The sequence below is a fragment of the Dermacentor albipictus genome, chromosome 8, assembly GCF_038994185.2.
Source record: "Dermacentor albipictus isolate Rhodes 1998 colony chromosome 8, USDA_Dalb.pri_finalv2, whole genome shotgun sequence".
In the NCBI taxonomy this organism is placed as follows: Eukaryota; Metazoa; Arthropoda; class Arachnida; order Ixodida; family Ixodidae; genus Dermacentor; species Dermacentor albipictus.
The window spans coordinates 49,526,800-49,551,904 of record NC_091828.1 but is presented as its reverse complement, the minus strand read 5'-3'; the positions used below and the strand labels follow the sequence as shown (position 1 = coordinate 49,551,904).

Sequence of the window (25,105 nt, the reverse complement as noted above, 5' to 3'; positions counted from 1 at the left end):
TGCATACTTGAAATACCATGATGATGAACACCAAGGAGGTGGTTCGCTTTTGCTTGTCTTAGAGCTCGATGCAAATCGCACAGTCGCAAAATGTAGATACACCAGAACCTTGTTCATACGTTTTGGAAAAAACCACGAGAAAAAACATACCGTATTTACTCGCGTATAACCCGCCCTTGCATATAACCCGCACCCCTAACTTTGAACCCCATGAAATAAAAAAAAATATCCTCGCGTATAACCCGCACACTTACCTGAAAAAATGAGGACTAGGAAGTTACAACTGAGCAAACAGTCACCATTTTAGTTTTCAAAACAAATATATTTGAAAACGACTGCCGCAACGTTGTCAGTGCTGTCGTTCAATTGTCAATCGTCGCCACTCTCACTGCTGCCGTCTGAGGCTTCATCGCCGCTCTCAAAGACGTAATCATCTTCGGTACCATCTAGGCTGTTGCTTATGGCACACTTCTTGAAACTCTTGCGTACCATGTCGGCCGGGATCATCCCCCATGCATCTACGATCCACTGGCACAGCAGTGCAATAGCTGGCCTTCGCACGCGTCCCGTCGGCGTAAGGGCGTAAAGGCCATCGGCCATCCACTGGGCATATAGCCGCTTCATGTGAGCCTTGAAAGGCTTATTGATGCACACGTCGAGTGGTTGGAGCATGGAAGTCATGCCGCCAGGTATTACGACAAGGTCTGTGCCGTTGTCAGCGAGGCGAGCTTTCACCGCGTCAGTGCAGTGGCCTCGGAACGAATCCAGCACCAGCATCGAACGGCGTGCCGACAAGGCACCTGGTCTTTTTTCCCAGATTGCTTGAATCCAGTCAATGACGAGGTCACTGTTCATCCACGAGTTATCTTCCACTCGCACAACAATTCCTGGGGGAAGTGGTGTACTCGGTAGAGTCTTGCGCCTGAATATTACATACGGGCGCAGTTTGGTGCCGTCGGCCAAAGCACACAACATCACTGTGCAGCGCAGCTTGGTGTTGCCGCCAGTCAGCACACTAACAGATTTTGCGCCCTTTTTTTCCAGGGTCGTGTCCATAGGCATCTCGAAATATACTGGCGTTTGGTCAGCATTTCCCAGCTGAGATAGCAAGTAGCTGCGCTCTTTCCTCAGTCCGATGACGTAACGTTGAAAGTTGAGCAGCTTCTCCTCGTAAGCGTCGGGAAGCCGCTGGCACATGGTAGTTCGCCGCCGCATCGAAAATCCATGCCTGGCCATAAAGCGCTGCAGCCATCCGCGGCTCGCATGAAACTCGCGTGGAATGTGCATTTCCCGGGCCAGCTTCAGGGCTTGCATCTGCGCCATCTCTGTAGACACAGCGTGGCCACGACTCCTCTGCTCCTCGATGAATTTTGCAAGCTGCGTCTCGAGGCGAGGGTACGCGCCAGTCTTCGGGCCGCGAAACGCTCGCCTGTCCTTGTTCGCAGCTTCGAGAGAGTTTTTTTTCTTCCGCCAGTCGCGAATGCAAGATTCGTCGACATCGTTCTTTCTCGCAGCAGCTCTGTTGCCGATTTGTTCAGCAGCGGCGACGATCCTGAGTTTCTCCTTCGCCGTGAATGATTGCCGCCGAGACACACTCATGATGCCTAGACAAGGCTGGCGAACTGTGCAAACTGGGCGTACAAGAAACGGCACCTTACTCAAGGCCCATCAACGTCTGAACAAAGCGTATGCAAAGCATGCGAAACGCGTGGCTGGCGTGGGACTAAACAGACTATGGATGTGGATCTGGCTGTGACCTGCGTTGGCCTCTTGTTGGCTGGATGGATGGATCATAGTGGCTTAGCCCTTTGTAACGGTGGTGGCTTGCGCCCCCTAGCCTAGGATTCCCCCCTTTTTTTTCCCCCGTAATTTTGTTCGTATTGTGAACTGTAATTTGTCCCTCTTTTATAGACTCACTCGTCCCTAGCCCCTTTTGCACCAATCTTCCAACCTACTCTTTGTCACCACTACCCTTCTCTCATCCACACGTCCGTCCTCCCCTGCAAATCCCAGGGCACCCTCTATATCTATCGCCGCGTCTTCGGCAATGTCCGGACGAAGTGTTCTGCACCGCAAAACGATATGCTCCATGGTCTCCGCTTCCACGTGGTCTTCTTTCAGTCCATACTGGCCTTCGGTGGTCAAAAGGTTGGTGCAATATTAATATGCACTGCAACACACGTTGATGTCGATGGGGATGCGGACTCTGCACGGCAGGCCGCGCGTTGCCGTGAAGCCGACCCGCCGAGCCCCCCTTCTCCGGAATATTCGCGTATTACCCGCACCCCCACTTTTTAAACACATTTTTTCAATTTTTGGTGCGGGTTATATGCGAGTAAATATGGTACTATCTGGGAAAATTACGATCCTAAGCAATTTAAAAAATTTGAGACAACTTTTGTTGACAACCATGTAATACAAAGCGTCGCGCTGAACATTGCGGCACGAGACGCTGACGCATTTTGTTGTTTTCCTAGTGCGTGGTATTTTCAGAGGGCGACAGGAAACCGAAACGAAATCTAGCTGGTGGGTGACGCCTGATGCCACTGAAGTGAAATGTGGTGGTCACATCACACCGCCTGCAGCAGGAAACGATGCCACGTTTGCATTATCGCCTACTAAAGGTGTGCAGCTTGCTACCAATGGCACTACGCACCATGCGCTGTAAAACAGATAGGTGAAGATGCTAGTTGCAATCGGTTTGGTGGTGATAGCTACGAGTGTAGGGTGCAACAACCCAAGCGGGGATTTGAAGGGTACCAGAGAAATAAACTGTGTGTGCCATGATTATCACTTGAGACCAGGCAGCTATATACTGTTCTCGATCTTGCACGCGTCGCACATTCTCTTGTTCACACGGAATGTTGCAGCCGGAAGACCTACAGACCCTTTTTACAGTGATCCCATGGGCGCTGCTATGTTTGATCAGATGGTGGAACGTCCATTACTTGCCTCAGCTGCCTCCGTTGCCTCTGCATTTTTACAAAGGGTGTGTATGGCGCCAGTGCAGCTTAGCAAACCTCTGTTTCGGGAGATATCACAGATAGTGACTGGATGGATGACACAAAGCTCTGGCGAGAGCGTCAGAAAACATGCAAAAGAACTGTGGAAGCTTATTAAGTAATGTCCAAATGGGGCGAGCGACATATATTCTGCTTGTTCTAAAAGCGAGGCTCAATACATATTCCAAGCTAGCCAATCTTTCTGCTCATGAATTGAATCAGGATTAGCATATTTTTCTTTTCGTTCTCTACTTGGCAAAAATTTTTGAAACAGCGGCTTGTAAATTTCCTTAGTGGGGTTACTATCCGATTATTTCTGCTAACTGCTCGGAGGGGTGCTATGTGCTGATAGATTTGTTGTTGCTGCGTGCAAGGCTTGAAACGTAGCCATTTCGTACATTGTAATACCTTGTAGCAAAGATCACTAGTAACTCGCGTACTCTTCATCGAATTAAGCCACACGACGAGAGCTTCCTCAAGCTTTGGATGAACACCTTGGCTTGCATTCTTTTTTGGCCACCAGATGGTTTTTCGGCCACATCCAAGATCTTGCCCTTGTTCTAGAGGAAATCCGAAACTGTTTGGTCAGAAATGCCCAACTCCTTGCTCACGTCCGCCTGCGATCGGCCCCTCACGACTTGTTTTATAATGGCTGCTTTCTTCATCGTTAACTGACGGTACTGTTTTTTGCGCTTCGATGCCATCGGCGAAGACGAAGACGGAGTGGGGGCCATTGAAGGCAAGCGAAGTCCTCAAGTTGAACAGTGGAGTTCGCTGACGAGCGTCGAAGCACCTAGGCCTAGCGTCGCAGAGCACAACAGCACAACCACACACTACGCTAGCCAAAATGTGGCCTGCGCAAACAAACGAATTGGCGCCGCTCCGGAAACTCCGCCGGAGGCGGAGTTTCCGGAGCGGCGGGGGACCGAGGGGACCGCCGAGGGGACCGGGTTAACAGAGGACCGGGGACCGAGGGGACCGAGGGGACCGGGTTAACCGAGGGACCCGATATTAATAAATATCGGGTCCCTCGGTTAACCCCCTTTCCTCTCGTTTATTACATAACGAGGGTCTCGAATCCGGCAACATTGATGCCTTCAGGTAGCATATGTGGGTTTATTGACCAGTTGCCTTCACCCGAAAAAGATCACGTTCTCGTGACGCCTGCGGCAAAAAAGACGTTCCATGTCCGCCGCCAAGGTCTGTGAGTGGGGGCGCTGGCTAACACTCCCAGGGTTCTACTAGTACACATAAATACCCAAGAAAGTGGATGGGGAAACGCCGCCGCGGTAGCTCAATTGGTAGAGCATCGCACGCGACATGCGAAGATTGTGGGTTCGGTTCCCACCTGCGGCAAGTTGTTTTTTCATCCACTTTAATTTCCATTAATTTATCATTACTTTATTTCATTTATTAAGCAGATGCAATTTCCCCTATGTTGTACTTGGTGTCAGTGTTTGTTGGCTTCTCATTATATGACTAATAAATATCGGGTCCCTCGGTTAACCCCCTTTCTTCTCGTTTATATATATATATATATATATATATATATATATATATATATATAAATAACCTTCTGCTTCATTAATTCCTGTTTGCTGAATTTACCCGTTTTGCTTGTAACCACTCCCCTCTATAATGCCGTACTGGCCCCGAGGGTATGCTAAATAAATAAATAAACACTGCAGTCGTCAATCATGTTCTGGCTTTCTGAAAGGAGTGTTCTTGCTCCAAGTACCAATGGAAGGTAGGCATGTTTTTTTTTTTTTTTTGAGTCACAATGCAGCACATCAGTAAGTGGCTGAAGAACTTGCGCACAGGATGTGTTTCAAGCACCTGCGAAAATTCACGAGCCCCCAAAACTCAAGCAACCTTCGGAAGTAGGTTGGAGAGGGGAAGTCCTCGATTGCCCGCACCCACTATTCCAGTGCCTTGATGCCTTGGGGTCAAGCTGACGTCGGCAATCACAAACACCTACCAATACAAGCGCCCGAGTCCAATGGCTAGCGTTATTGACCAGAGCCCATACGACACGATGGCACTGTTGTTCCCTGTGTGGAGCATGGGTGTGGATTTGGTCTACTGGCGATCTGCTACCGTGGCAGGAACGATAGACAGCTCAGCTCCAATCTCCACGAGGAGGCAGGTGACAGTGACGTGGTTGACAACCATGAAAAAGTGACTCATTTGAGGGCCGACATCGCATGCCGTCGTTAGCGACTGGCCGGTGCATTTCCTGCCCCAAACAGGGCTGAGCACAACAACTTGCTTGTTTGCGAAAGTGAAGGTGGTAACAGCCCAACTGCCATGGCGAGTCTAGGTGCACTGTGAGACAGTGAAGCCGAATGGTTATGCTGGCGTTGGTCATCAGTGTTGCTGCCAGTCGCTAGCTTTTCCAGTGCACTGGTAAAGTGGTCGACAGTTTCCTCTAGGCATGAGAGCCAGCCTCTTGGCTCCAAGACTCTCAGAATAGCGATAGGCAGCTGTGCGCACACGAGCAGTCACATGCAGTCAGCAAACGTAGCTAACCAATCAAGGCTCATCTCACCGGAACCCAATAGCACCATGCTAAGAATTGTGGGAGGTGTTGCAAGAAAATCTTGTGCAAAATTGGAAGCTGGCTCTTGTTTACAGAGTGCTCGCCCAGTAATTAATGCAGCCAGTTCAGCAGTTGTAACGCTTGTTCGTCGCCGAATTCCTCGAAGAGGAGCTCTTGGCGCCTACTCTGTTTTCATGGCTCGAGGTACTGCAGGACCATGTGTTTCAGGTCATCATATGCAGTGACCGAAGGCGTACCCACTAGCACGTCACCTAAGGCAACAGCGATGTCGGAGGGTAACATGGCAATGACGTGCAGGTACTCTGCTGCCTGCGAAGCAATGCGTAAGAGTTAAAAAGGGGCCTCTACTTGCATAAACTAAACTACGGGATTCTTGGGCCAAAAGCTGGGAAGCTGAAGCTCTGCGGCAATAACAGCAGATGTAATCATGTCACCATCTCTGTCAGCAGCTGTAGGAGTAACATCGTCCATAACTAGTGTTCGAAAATAAAATGTAATGTCCTGCATCTCCACTTGTTGGGACCCCTCTTCAGGGTAGGTAAGGAATACACATTATGACAGCTTGAGAATGCACACTCGATTGGCTTTGTTCAATTGTAAACGCACATTTGCCAAGTGGCTGTGGTGGCGCCCCAGTCAGGCAGCCGCCTATGTTCCAAGAAAGACCAGCAGGCAATGACCTCCCCTGCGAGGTAAACTGGATTTCTAGAGCAAGGACCCCCATGGCAAGGAAAACTGGATTTTCGAGAAGAGGGGACAACAAAGTGACGCAGGGTCGCCACAACATTGTTGCACATTCCTAGCTCTGCTTAGTCATTACTGATGATGTGCTTCGGGATGTCGTAACTCAAAGCTTTCCTGGAAAAGATTCCCGACAGTGCATATGTGGTTTCTGCCTCCCTCAATGAATGAGCATATCGATAAAACAAGGTATATTTTGTTTGTGGTATGCTTAACTACAGTAAAGAATTTTGTTTTGATTTTGTTCAGCCTAAACACAGGGGTCGACTGACATGCTGCATGGATCTCTATTCCCGTTCTTAGGCAAGTACATTGCTTTAAGCATAACTAAGGGACTCAAGGATGTAACATTACAGTAAAAGCTCGTTAATTCGAACCACAAGGGGAAGCCGCTTCAGTTTGAATTAACGAAAGTTCGAACTAACGAAAGTGATGGAGAGCAACAGTACACTGCGATTTGGAAGCAGTAGGGCGTGTCAGAAATTTGGCATGTTAGAAAGTGATGGCGTGTGCCGCGGGTACACGCCATCTTCAAGTCGAAGCTCTGGGTCCGACTGTACCACACCACCGATGTCCACCGAAACGAACGTTAGCCGAGGCTTAACACCATCACAATGAATCGCGACGGCCGATACCTTCTAAGCTGAAAACAGAGGTGCAGAAACGACGAAGACTGCCGAGACAAACACGCTGAACATGTGAAGGCGGCGAAGGCCCTGATTCGTTGGTTCTTGATTGCAAGCGCAGCTGCGACGTACTTGATTCGCTGTGTTTTGGCGCTTGCCGTGCCATCTCCGCACAGCATTAGCAGCTGTACAAGATTTGCAAAGCCTCCGAGATTCGCAACGGGCAAGAAGTCTCGGAGGTTACATAGAACGGAGAGGCGGCAGCCGTCGCTGCCTCCTGGCTGACCCCACGTCGGTTAGATTTTTTCCAATTTTGCCTTCTCTCGCCATTCTCTCCGTTTCGGAGGCAATACAGCCTTGTGTGTAGGCAGTAGGCGCGTTTCTCTGGCCGTGTGCCAGGCGAGCGTAGTTCGAATTATCCGTGAGGGAACCTTCTCGCGTTCGAATTAACGGACTTCTTTATACATGGACTTCTGTGGAGCTGGGCCGGACCAAATCGTACAGTTCGAATTATCCATAAATTCGAATTATTGAAGTTCAAATTAACGAGCTTTCACTGTATCACAGAGCAATTTCAGGCCTACAAGAACGTCAAGTCATGAGGCCTCTGGATTAAACTCTGCCACCTTAGTTGCTTCAATGTGATCAGTACAGCATTATTTCTGCATTTTGCTTGAATCAGCATGCAGACAAGGCTCGCAAACCTGTTAATTTGTCCTCAGCAGCAGAATGTCACACGCACTTTAGCAAGTGATACCAAGCTACTAGGACTTGGCTTTTCACAACGCTCACACACGCAAGCAAATGTAAGAGAAGTGCCAGTCACTGCCCACCTGAGGTGGAGGTTAACTGCTCCGGAGCCTCTGTAGTCTGTATGCTCCTAGACTCGCTCCATTCTTTCAAGCAGCACCCAACAGACTTGTCAGCTAGAGGAAAGCTGCACTGCATGCCAACCTCGACCTGACCGACGACCTTGGAAAGGGTGTGACATTCCATTTTGGCAGGGACGCTTTCGGCTAGGCTCATCGCATTTGTGAAGCCTGCAGAAAATATTTGGGGTGATTACAGTCCTGTTACGGTATCGAAAAGAGGTAAATACAACAACAGAATAAATGCAGGGGCACATTAAAATGCATAGCCATGTAGTACAATACACTCGCCGTCTGATTTCCCGGACTCCAAAAATTCGGACATGCTCGATTATTCAGTCTGCTTCGCGGCACCGCCATTCTCCCCATAGACCATAATGTATAACAACTGCCGAAAGTTCGTACACCTTGCAACCTCTCATCTGATTTCTCGGACACTCCTTGAGTCAACTCAATCGAGAGCACCATGCACCGACTCTGACCGGTACATGGTTTGACTTGCTGAACGCCATTTTTGTTTTGAATGGGGCCTCCTTGCTGCCGCTACTGCTAATCCCCGCTCATCATCATCGTTTCTGCCTGGTTCGATAGAGCGGTTCTACAGCAATTCCGGTTTCAGCTTAGTAAACCATGTAAAGACAATCCAGCAGCGGATTTGTTTCTTCGCCCACGACGCTGCGAGTAGGCCACGTTTTTCGTTTGTGCAACTGGTGTCGGCATGGTGGTGTTTGCTTTGTGTGCTGTGTCGAGGTTCCGGTGATCCAACGCGGCATACGGAAACATCGCGTCTAGTGTTAAATGACGCCGCTAGTGCCCACGCAGACTGCGCTGGCGAATGCCGGCAAGCGGGTACCGGGAAGCCTAGGATTTGTCGCCTTCCGATGTGCCCCTATTGATGTTGAAAATTTTCAGCCGAGACCTGCGCAGTGGTTGCATTGCGATTCCAGACACCGTTTCAATTGACGGTTTCACAAGGGCTGACACTGTTGTACTGACATGCGCTGAACTTGACAATGGCGAGATCATTCCTCAGCTTTCCGCTGCACCGCCGGATGATGACCGAGTTGGAACATGACGCACCATGTGCTATGCTGCCGTCGCATGCGGAGCGTGTACCAGCAGTGACTGTGCTTTCAGCCACCTATAGTGACCATACGACCCTTTCCGAGATACAGGCTTATCCGATAGCGCGTAAACGGAACAGCATGCAACGGCACATTCACGATTTCTTCAAGCCTACTGCCGAGCCCGAATAAGTGCGTGAGAATAAAGGATTTCATTTTTTTTCCTTTATTCTGCTTTTTCGGACACCTGTTTATTCAGCCATTTCTGCAGTCCTCATGAGGTCCGAATAAACGGTCGGCGACTGTATAACCCTTCCGGTTCAGTATTCCTAAAAGGCTACAAGTGGTAATCTACATTGATTACTCTAAAGCAAAGCAACCTCTTTTCTGTGAAAGAATTATGACAGTTGAACGTATGTCAGATACTTTTTTCTATGATACATTCTAAAACTATCGGTGTAGTACAAATAATGAAAAGAGACTGCAAGATCCTAGGGTCATCATGATCGGCCCGTTTAATGTCCACTCTATGATCCCCATGTCTTGTGCCAGCTGATACCATTCTGTGCTTGCAAAATTTCTATTTCATCACACTACCTCGTTGTCAGCTGTCCACAATGACACATCAGTTCAGCTGGTACCCATTCTGTAACCCTGATAGACCGTCGGTTACGTACCCTACACATTACATTCCTTGCCAAAATGTTTTTTTGAAATAAAACAGCATTGTTTAGGAATTTCATCCAGTTAGGGATAGCTCCGTGTGTGTGTGCATTCATGCAAGCAAGAATGTATGTATGTATGTATGTATGTATGTATGTATGTATGTATGTATGTATGTATGTAGGTATGTATGTATGCATGCATGCATGCATGCATGCATGTATGTATGTATACAGTCACCGACCGTTTATTCGGACCTCATGGGGACTGCGAAAATGTCCGAATAAACAGGTGTCCGAAAAAGCAGATTAAGAAAAAAAAAAGAAATCCTTTATTTCCACACACTTATTCGGGCTCGGCAGTAGGCTTGGAAGAAATCGTGAATGCGCCGTTGCACGCTGTTCCGTTTACGCGCAATCAGATAAGCCTGAATCTCGGAGAGGGTCGTACGGTCACTATTAGTGGCTGAAAGCACAGTCACTGCTTGTACACGCTCCGCATGCGACGGCAGCGTAGCACGTGGAGCGTCATCTCCGGCGGTGCAGCAGAAACCTGACGAATGATCTTGCCGTCGTCGAGTTCTGCGCATGTCAATACAGCAGTGTCAGCACCTATGAAACTGTCAAATGAGACGGTGTCCGGAATCGCAATGCAACCATTGCGCAGGTCTCGGCAGAACATTTTCCGCGTCAGTAGGGACAGGATGTCTACCAAGTTGACATTTCCAAATTCCCTGAGTTTTCCAGGTTTTCCCCGAGTGCCATTGCAAATTTCCCTGAGTGATGCAGAACTATGTTTTATATCAACACGGGCTGAAACCATATCGCCTGATGCTGTCACTCTCTAGTAAGCACATGAAAAAAAAAGCAACTTAATCCAATTTGAATACTAAGGAGCAGTGTTGATGTTATTCAAAAAGAGAATAGAAGGCAGGGGTTAGTAAAATGCACAGCAAATAAAGTGTCTTCGAAAACAATTGCAAATAGGGTCGGACATTATCAAATACGAATAAAAAGGAGATGCATACAAAGGCAAATATATTATAATATGAGCTATTTCTATCAACTGATAGCAACCTCAGTGGGATGAGGCCTGAACTCTGTCACAATTGAGATTCTCTCTCAACAGCTCGTAAGTCAACCTCAACAGTCCTGACTTACTCTCAGCCCGCGCACGACGCCCTAGTGTTGTGTTGCACTGCTTCAAAGAGTGTATTTTGGTTTGGATGAGGGCACCTGCATCTCGGCATCAGCCAAAACTTTATTTTTTGAGCTCAAGCTCTTTCAAAATGGCGGCAACAAGCTTCCTTTCTCGTTTATTCCTCAATGCGTAGTTCACTTCTGTTCTTGTCCGCCTTCCGCCACTCGTTCGCCCCAAGGACCATTTGAAGCATCTTGATCAGTTGCACAGTCCACGACCGATTTTTCGAGCTCCCTAGGGGCCGCAAAAACGTCCGAAAAATCAGCCAGTTGGAAAAAAATAAATGCGTGTCATTTACTGCCCTTAGGGGCTCAAACCGCCACAGGCACGTTCGAAAACGCTCTGAAGGCCTGTCGGTACACGTATTAGGCATATCTGTGCTCGTACTGTGACAGGAAATGCCGGGTGCCCGCGTGCATAATTAAGATATACATACTGTATTCCGTGGCAATAGCCCCTTCCCACGCTTGTTATGCTTCACTGCAATACTTTTCCGTAAGCTTTACCGAGTAACATTTCTGTACAGAGGCGAAGCTGACTTTCACGAACCGACATTATGCAACGCACCGTGTTTTCCAGGTTTCTAAGCCAATCGCGAGGACCACTAAGGTGGAGTCCGTGCCATTGCTGACAGCAGCGAATTCTTTCAATAAAAAGTTCGGCACCCACTGGCAAGAAGCTTCATAGCGAACGTCGAAGCAGCTAGGCCTAGCGTTGCCGCAGTGGTGGCAACGGGTGCCAGCGGATCTGCGTGCGAGAGTGCTGGTTCGAGGCGGCGAAGTAATCAAGACGGCAGCGGTGGTGCCTTTGATTAATGCCGTTTCGGACCTGCGGTCGCGGCAAAACGTCCGAAAAATCGGACGGCAAAGAGTTCTTGCATCGGAAATTTCCCACGTTCTGATACGTTGACACTATGGGCTACGAGGTGACGCCGCGAAGCCGTCCAAATTATTGGGAATTCGGAAAGTCGCTCGTTGACTGTACACTGGCAACTCCTCCTGCCAACGACAGGGCGTAAAAGACGATTCATTACGATTCCTGTCTGCTACTCGAGCCAGCATTACCGTGACTTTCGACCCTTTCAATAAAATTGCCGCTAATTTTCCCTGATAGAGGCCCAAATTCCCTGAGTTTTCCCTGACTTTTTCCAGACTACACGAAATCCCTGAGAATTCCCGATTTTCCCGGTTGGTAGACACCCTGAGGGAGCACATCGGAAGGCAACAAGTCTTAGGCCTCCCGGCACCCGCTTGCCGGCATTCCCCAGCGCAGTCTGGGCGGGCACTGTCGGCGCCATTAGACCTTTGACGCGATATTTACGTATGCCGCGTTGGGTCACCGAAACCTCGACACAGCACACAAAGCAAACACCACCGTGCACACACCAGTCGCACAAACGAAAAACGCGGCCTGCTCGCAGCGTCAGCGAAGAAACAAATCAGCTGCTGGATTGTCTTGACATGGCTTACAAAGCTAAAACCGGAACTGCTGGAGAGCCACTCTATCTAACCAGGCAGAAACGATGATGATGAGCAGGGATTTTCAGTAACGCCACTTCGTGGGGCAGCAAGGAAGCTCCGTTCAAAACAAAAATGGCGTTCCGCAAGTCGAACCATGCACCGCTCAGAGTCGGTGCATGATGCTCTCAACCGAGTTGGCTCAAGGAGTGTCCGAAAAATCAGACGAGAGGTTGCAAGGTGTCCGAACTTTCGGCAGTTGTTATACATTATGGTCTATGGGGAGAATGGCAGTGCCGCGAGGCTGACCGAATAATCGGGCATGTCCGAATTTTCGGAGTCCAGAAAATCGGTCGGCGACTGTATATGTATGTACGTACATAGTGATGGTGAAACCAGCCCAACTGCCGTTGCGAGTCTAGGTACACTGTGAGACTGTTTTCATTTTTGATGAATAAATACATTGCACTTCCTGCTGTACCTACATGCAAGACGACAAGCATACTTTCGCATCAGGTACACAGTCGAGATCGGGGAGCCCAACCGGCCCGTCTGAGACATAAAAAGCCTGGGCGGGCCTGGCCCAAGCCCGAATGAGAGAATCTCCAAATGGCACGAGCCCAGCCCGCGGGCTGGGCCGGGTCCAGGCTTTCGGGCTGGCCCGGGCCCGTGCAGAGCTCTACAACAAAGTGACGGATGGTCGCTACAACACTGATGCACATGCCTCGTCCTGCTTAGTCATTACTGATGATGTGCTTTGGGATGTCGTAACTCAAAGCTTTCCTGGAAAAGATTCCTGACAGTGCATATGTGGTTTCTGCCTCCCTCAATGAATCAGCATATCAATAAAACAAAGTATATTTTGTTTGTAGTATGCTTAACTACAGTAAAGAATTTTGTTTTAATTTGTTTTATTTTGTTTGTAGTAGGCTTAACTACAGTAAAGAATTTTGTTTTAATTTTGTTCAGCCTAAACACAGGGGTCGACTGACATGCTGCATGGATCTCTATTCCCGTTCTTAGACAAGTACACCACTTTAAGCATAACTAAGGGACTCAAGGATGTAACATTATCACAGAGCAATTTCAGGCCTACAAGAACATCAAGTCATGAGGACTCTGGATTAAACTCTGCCATCTTAGTTGCTTCAATGTGATCAGCACAGCATTATTTCTGCATTTTGCTTGAATCAGCATGCAGACAAGGCTTGCCAACCTGCTAATTTGTCCTCAGCAGCAGAATGTCACACGCACTTTAGCAAGTGATACCAAGCAACTAGGACTTGGCTTTTCACAACGCTCACACACGCAAGCAAATGTAAGAGAAGTGCCAGTCACTGCCCACCTGAGGTGGAGGTTAACTGCTCCGGAGCCTCTGTAGTCTGTATGCTCCTAGACTCGCTCCATTCTTTCAAGCAGCACCCAACAGACTTGTCAGCTAGAGGAAAGCTGCACTGCATGCCAACCTCGACCTGACCGACGACCTTGGAAAGGGTGTGGCATTCCATTTTGGCAGGGACGCTGTCAGCTAGGCTCATCGCATTTGTGAAGCCTGCAGAAAATATTTGGGGTGACTACAGTCCTGTTACGGTATCGAAAAGAGGTAAATACAACAACAGAATAAATACAGGGGCACATTACAATGCATAGCCATGGAATACAATATAACCCTTTCGGTTCAGTATTCCTAAAAGGCTACAGGTGGTAAACCACATTGATTACTCCAAAGCAAAGCAACCTCTTTTCTGTGAAAGAATTATGACAGTTGAACGTATGTCAGATACTTTTTTCTATGATACATTCTAAAACTATCGGTGTAGTACAAATAATGAAAAGAGACTGCAAGATCCTAGGGTCATCATGATCGGCCCGTTTAATGTCCACTCTAAGATCCCCATGTCTTGTGCCAGCTGATACTATTATGTGCTTGCAAAATTTCTATTTGATCACACTACCTAGCTGTCTGCTGTCCACAATGACACATCAGTTCAGCTGGTACTCATTCTGTAACCCTGATAGACCGTCGGTTACGTACCCTACACATTACATTGCTTGCCAAAATGTTTTTTTAAATAAAACAGCATTGTTTAGGAATTTCATCCAGTTAGGAGTAGCTCCCTGTGTGTGTGCATAAATGCAAGCAAGAATGTATGTATGTATGTATGTATGTATGTATGTATGTATGTATGTATGTATGTATGTATGTATGTATGTATGTATGTATGTATGTATGTCTGCACCTAACCTCTTTCCTGCCAACTCTGCCCACAGGGAACAGTGGGCAGAGTTGGCCACTGTTCCCTGTGGCCAAATGGGTAGAGCACCTGGCTGCTGTGCTGAGGCAACTGTAACTGCTGAGGGAGCATGTAACATTGTCTATGTGCTGCTCTTCAACAAACCTTTTTGACACCAAGCTGGTTCACTGGGTATGTGCCACTCTTCAATGGCCCTGGGCGGCATCTCGCACTTATCTCCAATTACCCTTGTCTTGTCATCTACTTTTACTCTGTCTATGAGTAGGTTGGCTAGCCTGTTTCCTCTTAACTAATTATATCTTAATCTCTTCAAATTGAGAACAATCCTGGACCTCCATAACCTACACTCACAGCCATTAACCGTACCTAACACCTAAAAAACCTAAAACTAAAACCTAACCTAACCTAAAACCTAACAACTAGAAAGGTATTGCTGATAATGCCTTCAATTTACTCCTTTGTAAGAACTGTACTTTGGTTAATGATATTATCACGAAATGCAAGCATTTTGAGCAAGTGAAAAGTCATCACATCAGTCATTTGCACGGCTTCCTAATACGACTGCACCATCCTCTTGTGATGACCGACAGGACTCTCCTTCGCCGGCAGCATCCTTCAAAGCAGCTAACAAAGACTGTGCAGAGGAAGTTGAAAGCCACGTGTCCTGCAGATCGTTACCCACCTGTAATTCATACATGCACTTCTATGGTTCACACTGTTCAGGCTATTGTGTGTCAAGAACTCGCTAGTGAGGGCTTGCAGTCAGTATGTACCGTGGCCAGTTCCAAGCTATCCGCACGTCCTTCGCTCGTGCACACACAAAATCAGTGGATCCTTCGAGGCTCTCGCAACATGACAGGGTGGCGAACACCGTTTGACGAACCTATTTGCTTCACTTTTCGCCATGTTGGGCACATTGCCCAATACTGTCGCAACTGTTGGTCATCGATGCCGTTCTTGAACAGGCCTCTTCCAGATAACGGTTTTTGCCATCTCCAGCCGCAAGTTGAGATGAACCTGCACGACACTTGCGGCACAACCACGCAGCGCAGTCGATCACCGTCGCCGAGCAGTCATCAGTCCCGTTTGCCTGAAAGTCGATGCCCGTCCAGGTCACCCGAGCCCTGGCACGTGTGGGCGTGATTCTGACCTGGGCATATATTTTCAAAAAACAAAAGGATGGAGCTCCCGGAGGTGGATGCTGCATTGTCAACCTCACCGCCAAAGCCTCTCACCCTGCCGACCAGACACAATATAGTCAAGGTAGAAGTCGATGGTTTATTTGTTCCAGTGCTTGTTGATACTGGAGCCCATATCTCGGTGACGAGCAACCACCTTCGTTGCCATCTGAAGTCCTTACAACTGCCGCATCTCATGCTATCCGGGTCGATGACGGAGCAACGCCCATTATCCTTGGTATGTCTAGCGCGCAAGTAACTGTTGCTGGTTTCAACACTTCTGTTTAATTTTCTGTTCTTGAACAACGCTCCCGCGACTTCATCTTCAGCCTCGACTATTTCTCGGACTATTCAGCACTGATCGACTGCAGTGCTGGCCTCCTCCAACTCAAGCGGCCTATTCGCTGGTGTCCTCCAAAATCAGCTAAGCTTGTTTATGTTCTGTAGACTTCGTATGGTTGCCATTCCCAGCTCCCACGTATATATATGCCTTTGACATGCTTCCCATCTGTTCCTGACAATGACTAAATGCAGACTCATGCAGACTCCTAATCTCAATGTTCTCCTGCTAAGCAAAGTTGTCATTCCTCATACCATTGTGACTATTGCCAATAACTGCACATTTCTTCCCATTTAAAATTTTGGTTAAGGTACATAAGTTGTCCAGAAAGGCATGTCGCTCGGCAACGCTTCTCCCATCGACAATACGGCTATCTCTGTATTAGATGGTCTGTACTTGTCTTCATTTACCTGCTGTCCAACAGGTTCCGCAACGTCGGATAATGGCATATCTTCAAAGATGATTGCTGAAGACCTGCTTACCAAACAAGCTACAGGTCCTTGTCCCATGCTGGTGTCTTATTGTGATGTCTGACTCGCAGGATCGCCCACTGGGATAGACTTCCATTGTAACATATAAGAATGACACTGGTGATACTAGTCCAACCTGCAGGAGACCTTATCGCGTGTCTCACAAAGAATGACACGTTATTCACGCTGAAGTAGACAAGAAACTAAAGAAAAGTGCAATTGAACAGTCTTTGTGTCCTTGGGCATTGCTGGTTATCCTGGTCAAAAAGAAGAATGGCAGCTGGCGATCTTCTGTCAACTACTGTCAACTGAACCAAATCATGAAAAAGGATATGCACCCTCTGTCCTGTGGACTGATGATGCCCTCAACTGTGTTACAGATGGAAATACTTCTCTTCGCCTCCAATCTGGCCTTTGGCAGATTTCTGGTGATGAACTGGACCATGAGAAGACTGCTTTCACTGTATTGAGAAAAAAACAGCCAAAAAAAGATGCATACAGGAAACATACAGGAGGACAGGAAAGAGACTGTTTTTTTCTGAACAGAATGCACCAACTATCCCGTGTATTACAATACCGCTTTTGTTACACCGGACAGAATTTACATTTTAAGGTTATGCCTTTATAATTATTTTTGTAATGCCTCAGCAACTTTTGAAAGAATGATGGACTCTATCCTTCAGGGCTATAAGTGGTCCAACTGTTTGTTATCTGGACAATGTCATCGTATATTCCCCTACATTTCGACAGTCACCTCAGTAGCTTGGCTGCTATTCTTAAATTTGTTAGGGAGGCTGGTCTTGAACTTAACTCTTCTAAGTGCCATTTTGGACATTGCAAAGTCAAAGTTCTTGGCCACCTTGTCACTGCTGCCAGTACACATCTTGATCCTGATAAGATCCATCTTGTCAAGAACTTTCCCGTGCCCTGCTCAGCAAAAGATTTGTGTAGCTTCACAGGCTTGTGCTCCTATTTTCGTCAGTTTGCTAAACGTTTTGCGGATATCACCTATCCACTGACTGACCTTCTCAAGAAGAACACTACATTCTTTTCGGGCTGCGAACAAGCCGATGCCTTTTTGCTGATAAGTGCTTGCACGCTGTTATTGAGCATGAGTTGCATTATGCTTTATGCTGTTGCACCTTCTTTATCTGTGTGCCCGAAAGCCACTGGGTGCTGTCCTCCCAGGGTTACATATACAGCCGAGAATAAACATTGTGCGCTCTTTTGTGTGGCTTCAGACCTTCCTGTGCTTCTTAGAAGTGATGGCACGGCGAGGTACATCACAAAGTAAAGAAAAATAACATAGTTTTCGGACTTTTTGGTGGCATGAATGTTTTTTGGCATTCTTGTGTGCTTACATACAAAGCAAGCCTGTGCCAAAGCACTTCTACGCTAGCCGGCACTCACTTTATCTTTAAACGTGAGAAGCGAGTGATCTATTGAAAGCCCAGTGCAAAAAGCACATACACACTAATCTGCGCTCAGAAATGCAACCACAAGCATGTAGCGAGCCGTGCCAATTTAATCAACACGAAAGAGAAGGAGCGATGAGCGAATGTGCACGCAAGCACATAGCAAGCCATGACAGTCCAATCCAGAAGACAGAGGATAAGGGGAAGCGCGGTGCTGCCAACTTGTGACACTAAGCTCAGCGATACCTGTTAGGGTGTCTTGCAGTCACATGTTTCTTCACACACGGTGAATCGTGTACTATGCTTGCTGCCATGCATTGTTTTCCCCCACCTAACCTGAACCACTTGCTCATTAATAAATGTAGCTTGGCTGCCCGCTCAAATTTTTATACAGAGGTTAATGTGAAAAACAAAACTTCCCTGTACCGACCTCGACATACACATGTAGTTGGCACCTCAAGCCTGAAGCTGTACGATGCAAATCAGCGGTCAGGCTTGGCGATTCTGCTTTCCAACTAACCTAGTTCAAACCACCACATTTGCGTACTCAGTGTTTTTTTCTGGCAGCATATTCATAACATGTGTAATAAAGAGGAGCTCCTGTACATAATCAGCGATATGACGAACATTTTGCATGCTGCTCAAGATCATAAGATGGCCAAATGCTACTCCTTTGTTAGTAAACTAACCACCTCTCATTACTTTATTGCATAAACATTCTTTGGCGAGTACCCTAGCAAAATCTGTCTGTCACGCAAAGATTGTAATGCCTTGTATCTGCAGAAAAATGCATAGTTTGTGCAGTTAACGCATTTAATCATTTCAATTGTGTAAATGTAATAATGATTGGTAGCATTATAAGCGACAAGGAACAATGGAAAAAAATGAACTGTTCCGAGAGAAAAACCATATGATCAGATTTTTGCATATGCAGAGGGATACATAGTGCTCCACAGAAGATAGCCGGAGAAACCTATTTAGGGGTGGGCCAACATGAAATTTGGGTGTAGGAAAACAAATTTAGGATTATACGCTTACGCACACTATAGTATGCATACTTAGACAACTGCAGTGGAGTTTCTGCAAACTTACTGCTACAAACTAAACACCTATCTGGAAACTGAAATTAATGAGCCCCCACATCTGTTCCGCGTGTAATAAACCTTTTGTACATGCAATTTTTACAAGTCAATCATGCATATAAAAAGATCAATGTTCAATGTGATCGGCAGGAAGTGGCAACAACCGATTCAACAAGTGAAAATTCAATGTTCGAAGGATTTTTTTTTCTATGAACAAAATTGCCAACGAACATTGTGACGTGTTTCATTTGCTTGCGCAGCGCTTTTCCAAAGTAATTTTCCCATCACTTTCTGGTGGTTCAAATGCATGTGCTTTCTAAACGGTCATCTTAATTTTTTTCTTGTTTAGTCAAGTGCATGCGCTTGATCATATAAAACTGTATTATACATGTCAACAGTTAGAAATCATCCCATCCAAATGCATACACTCACAGATGGTTTCTCCAGTCTGACTGGGGTTTTCCAGAATAAATCACAGGAAACTATACTCTCAAGTGCGTAACAATTAATGCTTGATTCTGTACGCATTCAATAATGGTGAATATCCCAGGATGGTTTTCAACGACCTCATATCTTTGTAAAGAGGCTTGTGGGGGTCGAGAATCACGTACATTTGAAGCCACAGGAATTTTTCTTCATTTTACCCATACACGTTTCTGTATTTGTTTGAAGGTTGCGTACGGAGGCTTGGTCGAACAAAGTTGCCTCTGCAGCCAAAGATGACATTCACAAGCTTTTGTACATACTGTGCACCACAGTTTGTAGTGCACATGTGATTTTATATGTCACTGTCTTACTTTGCCTTGATATGTTATGCACACCTGTCCATGCTTAATTTTCTCTAAGGACAATTTCAGTTATGGTTTTGAGGGTAGTATAGCCACTCAAAATATCATTTTGTGGATTTTGTTGCAGCTTTTCATGCAGCTAATCAGGTGCACTACTTTTCATGGACAACAGTTGCCATAAGTCAAGAGATTCCACCTACGAGTTGCCTCCTTAAAACAATCCCCATATCGCTGCTATGTGGTGTCGTCTTCAATAAGTTCAAGCTTTCAGAGTACAAAAGGCAAAACCATGGTCACGAGCTTGATGATGAGAGTCAGTAGCACACATTTTGCAAGCAAGCACTACAATATTCGAAGCACAATTGCTTTGAAACCTACATAAAGCGCATCCCTACAAGCTTCCGCCGGAGTGCCTGCCAACACTTGAGCTCTGTCTCTTGATCAGCTTCGTTTTGACATCACATTTCTGGCCTTCGATTTATGTTCGTGAAGACCGAGAATAATTAAGTCATCCATTGTGCCGTAAACCAGCGTCCATTATTTCCAAGAGGAATCAAGATAGACATCTTCTCAAGAATGAAAAGATAGATTCTTGTACTCAACATGGCGTTCACACACATCGAACTTGTCTGTGAGACATTCTTTCAGCACAGCATGTGTTTCCATATACTGACCCTTTCCGCAGAGCACTTTGTTCTAGAGAAACAATGATGATGATGATTGGGGTTTATTGGGGCCAAGGCTATAATAGGAAACTGCCGTTGCTGAATAATGATCACCGAGAAGTGGATCAAACACAACAGTATAGAGGCCTAAAAAATATTCTTTGGAAAGTGCATATATTCCTAATAAAACTAGACACTGATACTTGATATATGCTGTGGAAAAGGGTGTACTATGAAGAAGTGATATACTAAGATATGTTGCTACAAGTAACACTATTGCCTGTCCAAGGCCCTTAAGCACAGTGGCCTGTAGGAGTTGTGCCACACACATTGCTACTCTCACAGCATGAGCCTCTCGTGAGAGCATGTGCTATGAATATCGTATGCTTATAATGCGCAGTAAATTGACATCTTGTAAAAAATTAAAACTTGGTTCTGCTCCAAGAAACATTACTGAATGAAGGGAAATGAGGCGTCGGTATGCTATAGGATAGTGTTTTTGTTTTTTTGTTCAACTTCTGCTTCCCGTCACTCCACTAAGTCGCCAGCCCGCCGCTCACCACACCTATCACAAAGGGGAGGTTCACTACCAGTCGGCAGGTAAGAATGAGTACCGTATGCGTATCCTATTCTCAGTCGACAGAACAATGACATCAGTTTCTTGCACTTTTGTCACTGAAGGCCAATTTCATATGTGCGGCTTAATTAGAGAAATGAGATGGCACTTTCGGCAGCAAGCCGCATGTGGCCTCAGCGACAGCGCACAAATACAAAGTCATCACCGTTTCCACCTTTCTTCTGTGCAATCAGCTGTCAGAAATGCAACTGAGTTTTTGCAAATGCACTGCGCTCCAATCGTGTTGGATTGAAGACGTGTGCAATAGTCGGCTGCAAAAATAGCAATGGGCATATTAAGGAATGGAATGAATCTGTGTGGCCATTTTGGTGGACCGCTGCTGCAAGTGTCAGTACGTGTTACTCGCACTTTCAAATGTATGGCTTTCCTCGAGGATACAGGTATTTGCTCATCCACCACTGCTGTATCTCTAACCTTTTAAAAAAGGTCCTCAGTCCTGGAATGTCGGCAAGAGTGAGTACCGCTTGTTAAAACATGTTAAAAGAGGTAGTGCCACTTCCTGTCATAGCAAGTTTCACATGCAGTATCTACACACATCTACCCAAACTGGCATGGAATCTTACGCCTACTCTATCGCCAACATGTCAATAAGTGAATGGGTGCACACTTCAATATATGTGAACCATATACTTACAATAAATGACAGAGTACACCGACAGCACACAAATGGTCAAAGCTGAATGTTTTGTGACAGTCCACAAGAGTAACTAGCGATATCTTTGCTACAATGTACTTAAATGTACAAAACGGCTACGTTTCAAGCGGTGTGCGCAGCAATAATAAATATACTGCAATTGAGCACACCCACGAGCAATGAGCCAGAAAATATTCAGATAGTGACCGCACCAACAGACTTTGCCGAATCAGAAATGTCACAAGCCGCTGCTTCAAAATATTTTACAAATAAAGTACGATGACCGAAACACACTAACCCTGATTCAATTCATGAGCGGAAAGCTTGGATAGAATGTAAGACATATTTAGCCCCACTTTTAGAAGAAGCACCATATACGCTGCTCGCGCCGTTTGGACAGCTTAATCAGCTCCGAAAGCTCTTTTTCACGTTCTTTCTGTGGCCAAAGCTACGTGTCGTTCACCCAGTCACCGCCTACGACGTCGCCCGAAACACAGATCTGTTAAGCCACACTGGCATCATACGCAACCATTGTAAACACGCTGGCAACGGAGGCAGTTGAGGCAAGCAATGGACGCGTCACCACGTGATTAAACATGGCAGCGCCCATGGGATCACCGTGAAAAGGGTGACTGTCACTCTCTGCCGTCGTCCCGCTGCGAATAAACATATTGAGCACAAGCATCACGGTGCATCTGACCGCTGAAGCAGCCTTGGAAACTTCTTCCTATTGTGAGACGTCGACGCACTTCTGCGCTAAACTTTCCCGCGGCAAAAAAACCGCCGCACATCACACGACACCAACAGCATGACCACAGTAGCGACAGACAAAGCAGCACCACCGATATGTATACAGACGAGGAAGCACAAGCGATACCAGAAGCGACAGATGTGACGAGAGACGCGATTGCAGCACAGGTAGTTCGCGCGAGAACCACTTCGGCAGTGCACTCTTTAGCGAGTGACACCGTCACTCAAGTCGCGACGTTTAGATTTCTCAAAGTGAACTTACCGAGTGAAGCTCTCCTTAGTGCACTTATCTTGAGCGCTTGGCAGAGGTATTGCTTTATGGTTGTTCCTACAATTAAGTGTCAGCAGACGAACAGGTAGTCGTGCGAAACTCCGAGAACTCTCGCCTTTGTTCCTGATGCGTTGCGGTAGCACCGGCACTTGGGAAACGGGGACTGCGGGGACCTGATAATGGAACAGACCGCGGGGTGCCTGACGATGGTCTGGGGTATCCTTGCAACGCAGTTATTTATTCTATGAAAGCACTGTGGCATTGTGACCAAAGTCGCTCTCCTGCTGCTGCCGCCTGCCCTGCAGTGTACTAGAAAACGGTTGAGTGAGACCAACGGATGAGGCGCGCATGCTTGCCAGTCGGGCGCGCAACGACGAAAAACTCTTTGGCGGCGCTGCGATCGACGTGGATTCGGCTCCGTCAAGGTCGCGCCGTTGAAACTGCTGGTGATACTTCGGGTAGGGTTATTCGTACTACTGTGAACGCTGGTATATGTGTTAAGACTGCTCAAACGGTCTTCATAATTGCATATGGAATGTGTTTATCCGTTATAAATAGGCGCCTTTCTTTCCCTTCTTTATTCCGTTTTATTATTTTTTTAATCCCGCTCTGTAATTGCACGTGCATTGCGGCCGCAGTGTCGGCTTTAGTCTTACTATGTTATTGTAAGGTTCCCTTTCGAGAACAAATATTTTTCTTGTTCTTCAAGCAGCATGTATCTCTCGTGTGTATTTTTCGGCATAAGTTTTTCTATCAGCAAGTCTTGCGAAACGCAGACGGAAGAACACATGTAAACTTCCTGCTTGCTGCTTCGAACAAGTAAAACATATCTGCCCCATCCGGCGCCCTGTACTAAGATTTATGAGAAATATTTTTATAGAAAAAGAAAAACAACTGCACTGCAACATTTCATTCTCGTTTCGGGCTTCCTCACGTAACAGAATGCAGAGTAATTGGTACGGGTTCTTTTGTTATGGTCGGACCTCGCGGCTGCCGAAAACAGTTTTAGGTAGTCATCATATATGCTAATGTTTGGCCCGTAAGCCGTGTGAAATTTTTTGTACAGTCTGTGTTTAACAGCAACAAAAAAAAAGAAAGAAAAGCGACGCGGTAATTATAGTGGCCGGTGATGTAGTGGATATGGCATTGCGCTGCTAAGCTCGAGCTCATGGGTTCAAACCAGATCGCGGAATCCGATAGGAACGAAATATAAAAACACTCGTCTACATCTGTTCAGGTGCACGTTAAAAAGCCCCAGGCGGTGAGAACAGGGTGCCTCATAATCGTATCGCTAGACGAAAAAGGACAAAATTTGCTTAAATAAAAGAAAAGAAGGTAACTGCGTCCTTCGGCTTTTTGCTAGGTTTATAAATTAAAGAAATTATTCTCGAGTGTGATTGAGGCGGCATTGAGGCAGGGCTTGACATTCCCCCGTGGGAGACCTGAGCCCGGGTCGCGTTAAACCTTGCCGGACGTACAAGAAAGTTGTATCCATCCATCCATCCATCTATCCATCCATCGAGTCTGATTCCTGAGGAACACATGTTACGCTTATCTATATTTACTAATTACATGTAATGCCGTTCCCAAGTGTACGTCCACTAAACGAGGCAGCTTCTGTATTATAAACGGCTCCTTTCTTTTACCGAGTGCACTATCATAAGAACAATAATGATCGAAGCAATTAAAGGAACGGCGCATGCCTCACATACACGTAGAAATATTTGTAGATCTGCTGTGTTCGCTGAAGTGTGGTTCCACAGTGGGCACCCAGTTTTAATGGGTTGCAGACATGGCGAGACTGTCAACAAAAATTTTTCCTTGCCTGAAACAATTGAGTAAGCAGACTTACAGGCTACCCCAAAACGGGGCGTTTATTTTGTGTGAGAGCTAGGAACTTGTTCAGCAGAACCGATTAGCACTCGTGCGTTAATTCTCTCAGAAACAGGTGCGCCTCTGCGCAACAGCCACGACTCTGCAGTAGCACAGTCGTTCGGAATAATTGTTCTGTACTTGCATCGGCCCATCACCTTCGAGACATCGAAAGGGCGTATGCGTTACATGGGAACGGAAACGGCTTTTCGGACATTTTTAATAGTGAATTCTGAAGTAGAATTCGATCTCAGTAGCAAAAAAAATTGGAGCACGCTTAAGCTTCGCCTTCAACAGTGGAACGCGATAGCGTTATCGCACCGCCTACTCAAACGATCTACGAGAGCCAAACGTCGCGATCAGCACGCGACGGGCCGCGACGCGCCACATCATGGCGCGAGTGGCACGCCACGTGTTGGGAAAGCGCCGTACATTGCGAGGAGGGGGTCTTCTGCGTTGGCCGCAAGATGGCTTTGCGTGTGCGCAGAGCGCAAAAGAAATGTAGCGGAAACATACTTCGCTACTCGTGAAAGTGCGACTTCTGTAATTTACATGGTCATAATTAC

General features: G+C 46.7%; 1 protein-coding gene across 10 annotated transcripts in view; it reads right to left on the bottom strand.

The window, feature by feature from the left end:
* The window catches only part of LOC139048756 (zinc finger protein 271-like), a 344,730-nt gene that overhangs the window by 32,932 nt on the left and 286,693 nt on the right, over positions 1–25,105 (bottom strand). For 6 of the 10 annotated variants that reach the window (XM_070523327.1, XM_070523328.1, XM_070523326.1 and 3 more), the window contains 2 exons: positions 13,528–13,734; positions 7,763–7,969 (listed from right to left, as the gene is read on the bottom strand). In XM_070523327.1, the coding sequence (XP_070379428.1) occupies positions 7,763–7,969; positions 13,528–13,734 (414 nt within the window). Of the gene's footprint in view, positions 1–6,137; positions 6,248–7,762; positions 7,970–13,527; positions 13,735–16,763; positions 16,887–21,944; positions 22,219–22,264; positions 22,481–25,105 lie in introns of those variants that run through there. The other 4 variants (XM_070523333.1, XM_070523335.1, XM_070523334.1 and 1 more) reach the window with 4 other exon arrangements.